Source organism: Asparagus officinalis, chromosome 4 (genome assembly GCF_001876935.1).
Source record: "Asparagus officinalis chromosome 4, Aspof.V1, whole genome shotgun sequence".
Classification (NCBI taxonomy): Eukaryota; Viridiplantae; Streptophyta; class Magnoliopsida; order Asparagales; family Asparagaceae; genus Asparagus; species Asparagus officinalis.
The window spans coordinates 10,543,362-10,555,781 of NC_033797.1; the positions used below are offsets into that span (position 1 = coordinate 10,543,362).

Genomic DNA, 12,420 nt, shown 5'->3' on the forward strand with positions numbered 1-12,420 from the left:
TCTATGCCTCAAGAAAAACCCCAGTGGGCACCACAAAAACTTAGCGAAAATGGGCAAAATATGATGACAATCACGCGACCTTCAGGGCCCCAAATCCTTCAAGCGAATTGGCATTCTTCTAAAAGAATTCTTTCAGCTCCCCCCTCGCAAGAAGACTACCGTCCTTCGCCAAGCTCCGTACTCGCATATTGTGAACATCCATTTCCATCATAAGTCTGATGTTAAAGGCCACGAAGACTTTATCGCGACCCACAAATCCTGCAAGCATTATCACCTTGAGCAACTTCCTCTGTTCGATGGGGTGATTTCTCGCCTCGCATTCTTCTTGGAGCTCACGCTGGACTAAAAGCAGATCTTTGGCCGCCACATGCAATGTCCCCGCGGCTTGTCAACCGGTTCCTTTACAATCCACTGCCTCAGATCTTGTGGCAACACAAGCTGCATTCGTCCCTCCATAACAGGACATCTGGGGGAATATCATTCTACTCAGAAGATTGTCATCATCAGGGGGAGCGAATTTTCAATGCAATCCCGAAGATTGCGCCTTGAAGGAATATAGTTGTACTCTTTTTTCCTTTGCTAAGTTTTGTCCCACAGAGTTTTCTTAGCTAAAGGTTTTTAATGAGGCAACTAATGCAACACAAGTTTGGATCCCGAAGATCTATAGTTGTACTCTTTTTCCCTTTGCTAAGTTTTGTCCCACAGGGTTTTCTTAGCTAAAGGTTTTTTAATGAGGCAACTAATACAACAAGAATCTACTAATGTCGTGTACTCTTTTCCTCGACTAGTTTTTATCCCACTGGGTTTTTCTAGCGAGGTTTTTAACGAGGCATTGACATCATGTAGTAATGTCCAAGGGGGAGTGTTGTAAATATAAATACAATGAATGCGGACATTACTAGAAGAAGTCTCTTCACCTACTTGTGACTTTTAGTATTCTCTTCCACATCTATATAATGTAATCCATGGAAGACAAAATGTATGGAGGAGAGAAAAAAGATGAATAAAATAAGATGATCACTTTCTTCGTATCTCTTTTCTTGTTTATTTACTTTTACATTTTATGTTCGATTCTTACTTATGATATGTGATGTATGTAGATACAACAACGAGATTACAACAGTTTGCAATATTTTGGTGTTGGGTTGGAGATGCCCCTAGCGCGGATGATTTCCGAACGCGCACCCATTTTCCCTAACCTCAATGTTCTGACTGACATCTGGGCCCCACTAAAATCGAGGTCAGACGTTTTACGGCTGCGTTGAATAAAACGCCCCTTCTCCGACCTCCCCCGATTCAATCTACTCAGATCTCATGCTAATCCCGCAAAACCTCCTTCCCCCTGCGCACGTTAGCAACTCCCAGCAGCAGCCGTCTCTGACTCGCTAACAAAACTACCCGTCGAGCTCCTCAAAAGATTCTTAAAATTCTTTATTTACAACGACCAAGAACCCTTTGCTTCGATCTAGGTTTTCTCCGATCCCTCAAAATCCCCAAATTAAAATTATCCAGTCAATGCAACCTCCGGCCATCGATGATGAGACCGCCGCCGCTGTACATCCATCTCTTCGTTCTTCTCTTTGCCGGGTTCTTGATCTCCGGCGCGCTTACCCCCTCGATATCGGACGAATTGATCGGAAATAGCGATGGTTTGAAGAGTTCGTCGCCGTCGCCGTCGCCGTCGACTGCCCTGGATTTGAGCGCTGCAAGGTCCTCGTCTAGAAAATTATTGGACTCCGACGGCAAGTGAGTTTTCTTGTTTGTTTATAGTAATTTATACCGGATTTGAGGTGAAATTTTCAACTTGCTCTTGAAATGGATGTGACTGCATCTTTACTTGGTTTGAGTTAGTTTTAGGAGACGGCGAGTTTGTTAGTTTCGACCCATGTTCTTTTTCTTTTGTCACAGCCCTCTTATTATACCAAAACCGCAACAGCAATCATTTACGATTTCGGTACAGTTGCCTTGGTTGGAAATGGAATGCTATATCCAGTTCACAATTTTTGTATTATTGACTGTGCCCATATAGACTAATTTGCACACTGTGACTGGCATTTATACTATCTTGTAAGCAGACATTGGCACTTGAGCAGAAATATGTAAAAAGCATTTGTACTAAATTGATGAATTTGCTGTCTACTGTTTAGAGTTCCTTTGTAAGAGATGAATCAGCAGAATAGATCAAATTCATCTTTACATATAAAGTAACTGCTTCGTAGGTTTAACTGGGTAAAGTCGGGTCCATTATATGATTCTTGCAGTATGAGTTTTTGTTTTTTGTTGGTGAGAACTGAGAATATATGTTTGCTTCGAATCTTGATAGAGTCCCATTAGACTCAAATACTCCCAAACTCCTAGTTCCTTGACTCAACTTGACAACTTATTCTGTCAAGAAGTACACAATAAAATATATTTCTGTTCAGGGTTAACTTTCTTTTATGTAAGCCATCTCATGATTATTGCTTTTGCCACGGTGTTCTACCATGAAAATTTGTACATACCTCCTTGTTAATCAATGTCTATGTCATGTTTAGTAATGTTATCGATAATGAGATTGCTCAGGACACCTGTAAGTATTTACTTTTCAGCTCAGTTTGCAGTCCTTTCCCATGCCATGTATTTCGTTAATTGAACTACTAAACTATTTTCTAAAGATATTTTCCTTTAGCATGAGCAATGTACTTTTTGGATTTGTAATTTAGCCCGACAAATAGCTAGGATTTTAATATGTATAATATTAATTTGGTATCGTTATGTTCTGCTGTAGTAGATATTTCATTGGCATAATAGCTTTTCTACTGAGTTTTCATCTTTGAGGAATTTACTCAATGGCTGATTTATTGTGTTCTATAACAAATCTCCTTGTTCTCAACACAAAATTCTGGAATTTTGCTAGATGCAATCAACAATGTTTTTTAGTTGCAGAATTGAGTTCTGCATGCCATACAAAATTAGGCAGAGCTTGTGCATTTGTTGTTTAATACGAATAGTTCAGTTGCTAATGCTTCCTTCCTGCCTTTTTTGAGTCAGTAAGTACGATAGGCTTCTTCTTGCTCGGTCTGATGGCACAATCTACTTTGTGGATCGTCAATCAATGGTGCCTCTTTGGAAATTTGTGACTGGCTCCCCCATTTTATACTCCAAACAAGCTGATCCTGATGTGGAGTATTTTATAGATTTCGGCGCTAATGGACAACTATATGAATATAGCAAGGCTTTTGGTCGTAGGGTATGCTTCCACATCTCAGTGATCAGTTGTTTATCTGATTTCTACAGCTATTGTAGATCATCTATTGATCTTTGCTTTCCATCATTCCATGCAACGGACCTGTGGTTACAGATAGTTCCAGTGTTACTTTTGGATCAAAAGAAACAACTTTACATTTTCTTAATGAAACAAATGGCGAAGTACTCTCTAGGCATCACTTTCCTGCTACTCAGACAAAAAGCGAAGTGCCCTTGGTTGAAGAGAAGTTAGTTGCATCAGAGATTGCGGCTGCTGATGGCTATATTATGCTTGTGAGGACAGATTACAGTCTGAAGTCAATAGCTTTACCTTCAAATCCTACTCAAATCACTCTAGGTGCAGATAAGCCTTTATGGCAACTTTCTCGTTCTGACATTCGTGCTATGTATATCAAGAAAGGGCAATCTTTTAGTTCAAATATGGGTGATAAACTTGCATTGTCCTCTTCTTCTCAGATACAGGTACCCGTGCACATTCTGCCTATGGCTAGTAAAATGAGAGGAGCCATTGATAAAGATCTTATGCTCCCTTCAGCATCTTATCCTGCTTATGCACAACATGGCACTCGAGAAATGCTAATGCTGCCGATGAATCCTGTTGTTGCAAAGAGTGTTTCTGAGGATTTTCACTCTCCTGTTAGAAATGACAAGATGCAAGAACTGCTTGATGACGGGCATTCATCTTCTGGTTCCTCAAGTGCCATATCTGATACTGCAAAGAACCTATTAGAATATTCTGCTGATAAACGAAGTATTGGGGAGGTATTTTGTGAACCTGGTAGCCTTCAATCCCAATCTGGTGATAAATGTCGAGACGACAATACTTCAAGCATACCACTGAACATAAATAAAGACGCAAATAGCCAGATAATGAAATATGACCATACTCAGACAAAAACGTCCAATGAGATGCTTGCTGGACTTGCTTATGGAATACTTTTGTTGGTTGCAGTCACATTGTCTTTCATCATTCTTGTATTATTGCTTCTTAAGTTAAAAAGAGCGGTCAGACATGATGTACAAATGAATGACTTGAAAGGGAAACAGTCTATATCTCCGAAGAAGAGGAAAGCTAGAAGAGCTGGAGGTGTGAAAAATAATGTGATTGTCAGTAACTCTAACAATGTTATTTCATCCTTAGAGTCTGATACTAACGGCCATACACATGCCGAAAAATATTGGTCACAGTTGTTCAATAGGAAGGTTACTGCTGAGAGCCCTCTCGACGGACGTTGGGTCGGGAAGCTTTTTGTATCAAATTCAGAAATCGGTAGAGGAAGCAATGGAACCGTTGTCCTTGAAGGAGTTTATGATGGTCGTCGTGTTGCTGTTAAACGCCTTTTGTGCGCACATCATGATGTGGCACTTAAGGAGATTCAGAATCTGATTGTTTCTGATCGGCACCCAAATATTGTCCGGTTGTATGGGGTAGAACAAGATTTAGATTTTGTTTATATCTCATTGGAGCTGTGTTCTTGCAGCCTGAGCGATCTAATTCAGTCATGTGCAGATTCTTCAATGCATCCAACAGATTGTGGAGATCAAACTATAGTATCAAAAAAGGAGCATTGTGGGAAAAGTACCAACAAGGATCTTGAGCTGTGGAGAGAAAATGGGTTTCCTTCTTCTCAGCTCTTAAAAGTGATGAGGTTAGTCAATAAACTCAAAAAGCAACCCTTTTTTTCTTCCGCATCCACACTAGGGTATTAGTACAAATGACATCCTTTTTCATGCCTATGTCTACTACTGACTTTGGAAGGGATCATGTATTTGATAGACATAATTATACCAGGTTGTGAATAATTTAAGGGCTATGAAAGTCTTTTGATTAGGATTTGTAGATGAAATGCTTTCTTTATAGAGAACAAAGTAGGCAGGATCAGGTTTTGAAAAACACCAGTTCTGTTGCAAATTAGGTATTGCAATTTACCTTGGGCATATGTATGGTCTTATATGGTGATGATTTGTAGCTATACAAGAACTTCAGAGATCTGACCTTCAGTTTCATCATAAAAAATGTGCAAAACTTATGCAGTGATGAAAGTGCAAATTTTATTTGTAGCATTATTATTTAAAACATTATTCTAATAGACTTGTGAATACTTAAATGTAAAGTTTCTCACAGAAAGTCAGAAAGAAAATAATATGATCACCTGGCAATGCAATTCATTAGCTCTACTCCAAATCATTGAAATTACTCCCCCAAATTATATAAGTTAATTTTGGATGACTCAAACCTAACATGACTTCTTACTTTTAAAGACTGGTTGCAGATGGTGGATTTTTATTGATAGGTATCTATAGTCAGTGTGCTTTGTTTACTATGATAGAAGTAGTGAAAAATCACTACACATTGATAGTCATATGAATATCTCATGGTGATAAAATTCAAATTCCATGCTTTCAGTGAATATATCCTTTATTCTTTCTATAGTAGTACATATTAAGATTTAAGATTAAATTGAAATTCTAATGTGATGGATTACTGTAATTATAATGGTTTGTTTCGATATAAACCTTCAAATTTATAGGTATTTTTAATTTTGCCCACCAAATCATTGCAATAGCTAAGTTGTCTCAGTAATTGGTTCTTTTCACCAAATTTCCCCTTCACCTGACTGTTGTTGAAATTTCAATAGTTAATGGGTCAAAAGTAGAAAATTTGGGGAAAACATAGGGATAAGGGTGAGTAGGAGAACAACAACAGCTATAATTGGGCTGTAGGGGAGAAGAGGAGGCATGGGTGCCACGGAGGGATGGAGTGGGGAAAGAGGGGGAAGGAGAGATGGCCAGCATCAGGTGGAGTTGGTGTGTGGTGTCGACTAAGAGAGATTGTTTGGGTTGTTTTTAAAATTAACTAAGAGATAATTTAGTAACCCATGAAATAATTAAATCGGTTTAAGAATACACACACACACATACGTACGTACATATGTACATGCACGCATACATGCCCCAACCCAAAAAATAAAAAAAGAAGAACCAAATTTTTTTTATAGCTATATAACTTTATCCTCAAAATTTGTTTTCTTCTTCGCTAAATTTTACCCTCTATATGCATGCATGCATACATACATACATACATACATATAGAGGGTAAAATTTAGGGTTGAAGAAAACAAATTTTGAGGACAAAGTTAAATTTTGTTTTTTCCCCATTTTTTGGGGGTTTTTTTTTTTTTTTTTTTTTTTGCACATAAAAAAACTCAATCATAATTTGATGGGTTTCAGTTTTAATTTATTTAAATTAGGGTCCTTCAATTCAGTTTGACAGTCTATTTATACTTGCTCTTTAGTTTAATAATAACATAAGAGATACGTGATATGTTTTTAAAAGAAAAGAGAGATTCGGGTCTGCAGAAGTGGCTATTGCCGTTCATTATGCAGTCTACTCGAGGTTCTAAGCTTGGAATGTATATCATTTAGATGGATTTCAATAAATGGATGGATTAGTTATATTTTACTTTAAAATGTATTAAAAATTGATTTGTTTTGCAGATTTAAGAGTGCTCATAGATTAATACTTGCGTCATGTCATTTAACGTTCCAATTCTTCTACTCATGTAATACATGTATGCCATTATAGAAACCATCTAGAGCTCTCCTGATTTCTTTTTAACTGTAGCCACACATTCCATTAACCATCTAGACCCATAAAATCTGGGATACATCAGTTGATATTGTCTTGATTTATATCCTTTGTTCTTGCAATTTTGATGTTACTGTCTCCAGCGCTTTTGACTTCTGAACTTGAGTGAATGTGGAAGCTGTCCTCATGTGTCCTGTTGCTTTTGTTGTAGGGATGTGGTAGCTGGTCTTGCTCATTTGCATGAACTTGGAATTATACATCGGGATATGAAGCCCCAAAATGTTTTAATAAGCACTGATGGGTTGCTGAATGCAAAAGTTTCTGATATGGGTATTAGTAAACGCCTTCTGGAGGATATGTCTTCCTTAACCCACCATGCAACGGGTGAGGCCCCCTAAGAAGTTGGTCCCGTTTGATGCTTACAAGCAGTTATTTTATGTTCTGGAGTAAAAATCCTAATGAATGTAACCATGTAATGTAGGATGCGGTAGCTCTGGGTGGCAAGCTCCAGAACAACTTCTTTGTGGGCGTCAGACACGTGCAGTAGATTTATTCAGTTTAGGATGTATTCTATTCTTTTGTATTACAAAAGGCAGACATCCATTTGGCACTCATATTGAGCGGGACTCGAACATCGTCAACAACCGAATTGACCTGTTCTTGGTGGACCATATGCCTGAAGCTTGGGATCTTCTGTCTCGGTTGTTAAATCATGATCCAAATCTGAGGCAAGCAAACCATTTTGATTTATCTGGGGATTTTGTATGGTCAATGAATGTTTCATCCGTGCCTTTTTTTTCCTTCTTACTTTCGATGATTATTGTGCTTTTCCATCTGCATCAGGCCAAGTGCAGCAGAAGTACTGCATCACCCTTTCTTCTGGAATTCTGAGATGCGATTAACATTTCTTAGAGATACTAGTGACCGTGTTGAGTTAAAAGATAGAGAAGGTGGATCTCAACTCCTGAAAGCATTAGAAAATGTTGCATCTGAAGCATTTGGTGGGAAATGGGGTGACAAGTTAGATGTTGCATTCATCACAGACATGGGACGATATAGAAAGTATAAATTTGAATGCACGCGTGATCTTCTTCGCGTAATAAGGAACAAGTTAAATCATTACAGGGAACTGCCAGAAAAGCTTCAGGTTTGTCATGTTATTCTGTATTATTTGATAGTAAAGATTTTAATACTCGCAGGGCATAACAAGCTGGTCAGATTCATCTAACCATATTCTTATAAGTTATATGGGTTTGCTCTTCTTTTACTGATTATTCGACATCATTTTTTTTTCTTGTAATGCCACTGATTCTGGTCAGATAGAGAAGGGTGTAGCACGTAGAACTAAAGTTCCATTCGACCATAGCACACCTGTGAAGTTTAAGGGAGCATTCATAGAGAATTGTATGGTTAGCCATGATTTAGAAACCAGAACATTGGTAATCAAAAAACATGTTAAGGAGCATCCATTGTTAACAATGCTCAGATGGATGGCTGTTAATGTGTTAAACGTTGGCATTAAACCTGAATTCCTAGTTCTCCTTCATTGTCAGGAACCAGGATCCTTCATCGTCACGAACTGTGAACTAAGATGCCCCCCCCCCGCCCACCACTCTCCCACAAGAAGGGCGGAAAAAAAAAACGAGAAAGAAAAAACGGAAAAAGAAAGAAAAAGATAAGAATTCCTAATGTCTCCCGTCGTCCCTCTAACTGTCAGTAATCAGCCCATCCTTCATTTCATACGCACTAAGGTGCCAATTAACGAGTTGATAAAAGTTTCTGTTATAACCCCACCCCCCCCCCGACTCCGGAAGAAAGGAAACACCACCCACCTTACAAAACTGCAAAAAGAAAGGGGGGGGGTGAATAGAGAAAAGGGGGGAAACCCAACAGCAACCCCAGCCCACACACATAGATACCCAAAAAAGAACTGTCTTTTCTTTTTGCAAGCTACTATCTAGGAATCAACACCTCAGAGAAAGGAAATTAAAATCAAATAATTCATTGAACTTAATATACCTCTGAGGCCAGAAACAATGATTGAGCAAATTTCTTTATTGGAGCTCAAATCTCTTATCCAACTAATTAATAAAGACCATTGACTCAAATTTCAGCTGCCTAAATAACGTCCAATCAATCCAGATCTCTCAACTTTCTCATATTATTTAAATGGTGGGAAGAAAAATTAAATGATAAAGCAAATCTGAACCAGTAAAACCAACCATGCAGAGAGCAAAACATTTAAATCTGGCAACAGACTAAAATTATTCTTTTATTAATATGTGTTATACTATGACTTTGTGCATCTAATCGCATCTATTCTAGCGATGGAGAAAATCACAAGAAAATACTTCAACCTAGCTCCTAAGTTAAGTTCAATATGTCCTTAGCTTATCTGTCGCCAAAGTGCGTCATGTGAGAAAAGGAGAGAAATTGTCACCTTATCCTGTTAGTGAGTTTTGGAGTCCGTGTGAAACTGGAACCACCTATTCTACTAAAACAAATAAACAATCACTAGCTAGAATTTGGGTAAAACTTTGCATTAGTTTGGGAGAAACGGTTAAAGGAAACTCATCTCCATGGTATGTCCTTGTATTAATAATACTTGGTGCCATAAGCTGTTACAGAAATAGGTTGAAATTTCATGTGGTTGTGCATGGTAACAAACTACCCTAGAAATCCTGCAGTTCATTTTGTTCTTTCCTTGATGCTTTATTTGAATTCATGACCTAAATTATCTTGCTACCTTGACAGGCAATTCTTGGACCAGTACCAGAAGGGTTCGATAGTTATTTCTCAAGTAGATTTCCAAAGCTCCTGATCGAAGTTTACAAAGTAGTGCACAGATACTGTAGAGAAGAAGACTCTTTCAGCAAATACTTTCCGAGTAACTTAATTTAATTTGGTGAATACCTTATTGTCGATCTATAATATCTGATGTAAGGTTTTGTTCAAATAACGCAATTTACACTATTTATTCAGTGATTGTGATTATTAATGTACATATGTAACTTGTGTACTTTACTGAACTTCTAACATTGTATTTTCATAAATGACATGTAACTTTATGTATATTATGTAAATGGTACGCTTTTGGGACTGGTTTGTGTATCTGGATGACTTGAGCTTTTTATTTTATATACAGAGCCAGTATTTGATCTTTCCATTTGGTAAATGCCCTGCATGGTTCTCTTGTTAGCATGTCGCATTGAAACTGATTACTTAGCTTATCACGGCAAGCAATATGGACGAAGAGTTACTGATTTGAAATTGAGATGCAACCAGAGAGTGCAGACAATGTGATATTTATGATCCCTTGCTCATGGTTTAGTTTTACTTGCTGAATTTTGATCTGTCACCTGAATTTAGATTGTCACGTTAATATTCAAAATGCTCGAGCTGGTAATCAATCAGTCTTTTTAATCTACAACATAAACTGTTCTTAATGGTTGATAATTCCTATGTAGGACTTAGTCGCATGTGCACTCTCATATCATTTATCGCGCCCTAGGCCTGTGAGACCATTAGTGCAGTGTAAGCTATGGGACCCACTAAGCATGCGCTAGGCCCGGGAGACCATTGGTGCTGTGTAAGTTGTGGGGTCCACTAAATGTAACATGATGTTTTGTTCAAACCACTGTCAAAGATCGGCTAGCCGATGCTACATTTGAGCCTTAGACTTCACTATATATACTCATCAAGTTCTCTCTCACCCATTGATGTGAGACTAAATCCTGGGGTGGATACAATTGGGGCCGGGGCCTATTCGTCACAAATAGAACTACAGAGGGTTTGTGGGCAACTGGTTGATACTGTAGGGGACTGCTTGCAATTAACCCTAATTCCTATCCTACGCTACAGCGAGCTCACTCTCGAAAGTCGAAACCAATCAGCTCGCGAAACGTGTCCACTACTTTTCTCCCTCACCAAAGTCCTTGGAGCTCAACTCGCGATATTTTCAAAAAAGAGCTTAACCGTTCAAAATTACCGAACTGTAGATCCAGCGGTCATCCATCTCCAGCCGCATTGCCGCCCGGAGCACGATCCCTGTCGAGGTCAAACTCTCAACCACCCTCCCAAAACTAGACACGTCGCCCACAGCAAATGCTACCGGTTGACCTGATATCACCGGTCACCCAAAAGGACCCCTATAAAATCTTGCTCCCTCTCTCTCTCTCTCTCGAAAGCTGTGGCTTTTCTTTCTCCCGATCCTGTTGGGGATTTTCCCGTCCTCTCAGATTAAACTCAACAGAAAAAAAAGGCAAATTAAGTTAAATTAAAAGAGGTAAATTCTGATCTTATAATTCCTTTATATATACTTGAATTTTTATTTTTATTTTCTATTTTTTACTATTAAGTAGGAGTTAAATTAATTATCCTTTTTCTGACAATGGGGGAATTTTGATCTGTTGTGTCGTTTTCCTTAGATCTCGTAGAATTCGAAGGATACCTTATAAAGATTTATTCTTTAGTGTCTTTTATTGAATTTTTCGGTAGAATCTTTGATGAATTAGGTAGTTAGGTGTCGGAATTAGTATGTATCTACCCATTTTTGGAGAATTTTAGAGCCCAATTGTTATAAATTTGTAGAAGTTTAGGTTGATTTGATTGTTGATGTGAATTGGAGAGACAAAGATAAGGTTAGGTTTTGGGGTGGTTGTTGTTATTGGTTTGAGAAGGGGAGAAATGGCCACTGAGGTTAATTGTTCACGTCCTTTCTCCATGTTAGAAAGCAGGTACGCATCCAACAATGATAGGTCTCCTTTGGGTGAAGATCCGGAGTCCCCGGAGGATATGAAACAGATGAAACTTGGGAAGCCCCCTCGTCATCTCTCGGTCATTAGGCATTGCGCTAGCTCTGCTCGCTTGGCTGAATCACCTGAATTTGTATGTTATTGTTCATTTGTTTATTCTGCGTGATTTGTGAATCGTGGGCGTGTTTGATTTGATTCACATCATGGACTTACTGTTTCTTTTGATAGGAATCGGAACTTGGATCTCCGGGCTCGACATCTCCTATAGATGGGAAGTCCGGGTTTTTACCTGTTTTCCGATCAGGAAGCTGGTCTGAGATTGGGCCGAAATCCTATATGGAAGATGAACATGTTTGTATTGATAACCTTGTCGAGCATCTTGCAGCATCAAAAGGCTTCCCAGCACCGGGGGCTTTTTATGGGGTTCGTTATCTCTCACCTAGAGTCCTTCTTATGGTCTTACTGATTGAATGTCGTTATTTATAGCCAATCATGTGATTTAATATGACTTAGTGTTAGTGTTAGAGATACCTTCATATTCTGGCAAGTTTAGTTTCTTAATAGATACACATTATTGACATGTATAGTTGTCACCATTAATAAAGTTTCTAGTTGAGGAGTGCCTATAATTTAGTTTGCAGTACAATATTGGATATATGCTAAAATGCATTACTTCATTTTGGCAGGTATTTGATGGCCATGGGGGTACAGATGCAGCATCATTTGTTCAGAAGAATATTCTCAAGTTTATACTTAACGATGCTCATTTCCCAACTTGTGTTGAGAAGGCTATAAGGAATGCATTTGTAAGAGCTGATCATGCACTTGCTG

At 38.5% G+C, this 12,420-nt stretch overlaps 3 protein-coding genes across 4 annotated transcripts in view; all 3 read left to right on the forward strand.

Moving 5' to 3' along the window:
* Positions 1,206-3,478, forward strand: LOC109838172. Its single transcript, XM_020406634.1, has 2 exons — positions 1,206-1,746; positions 3,031-3,478. Exons 1-2 carry the CDS (start codon positions 1,535-1,537, stop codon positions 3,476-3,478), a joined length of 660 nt encoding a protein of 219 aa, XP_020262223.1. The 5' UTR covers positions 1,206-1,534.
* LOC109836599 (serine/threonine-protein kinase/endoribonuclease IRE1) lies at positions 3,329-9,973 on the forward strand. Of its 2 annotated transcripts, XM_020404550.1 has the most exons (6): positions 3,329-3,583; positions 3,703-4,895; positions 7,047-7,219; positions 7,317-7,563; positions 7,679-7,982; positions 9,590-9,973. In XM_020404550.1, the coding sequence occupies exons 2-6, from the start codon at positions 3,730-3,732 to the stop codon at positions 9,734-9,736; spliced, it is 2,037 nt and encodes a 678-aa protein (XP_020260139.1). In that variant the 5' UTR covers positions 3,329-3,583; positions 3,703-3,729; the 3' UTR covers positions 9,737-9,973. The 2 variants fall into 2 exon arrangements, with proteins under 2 accessions (XP_020260139.1, XP_020260138.1); XM_020404549.1 differs by having other exon boundaries at positions 3,329-4,895.
* The window catches only part of LOC109836600 (probable protein phosphatase 2C 47), a 2,715-nt gene continuing 1,457 nt past the window's right edge, over positions 11,163-12,420 (forward strand). The window contains exons 1-3 of the mRNA XM_020404551.1: positions 11,163-11,722; positions 11,818-12,012; positions 12,276-12,420. The exon at positions 12,276-12,420 is cut by the window's right edge and continues 55 nt beyond it. Coding sequence (XP_020260140.1) covers positions 11,522-11,722; positions 11,818-12,012; positions 12,276-12,420 — 541 coding nt within the window. The 5' untranslated portion in view covers positions 11,163-11,521. The remainder of the gene's footprint in view (positions 11,723-11,817; positions 12,013-12,275) is intronic.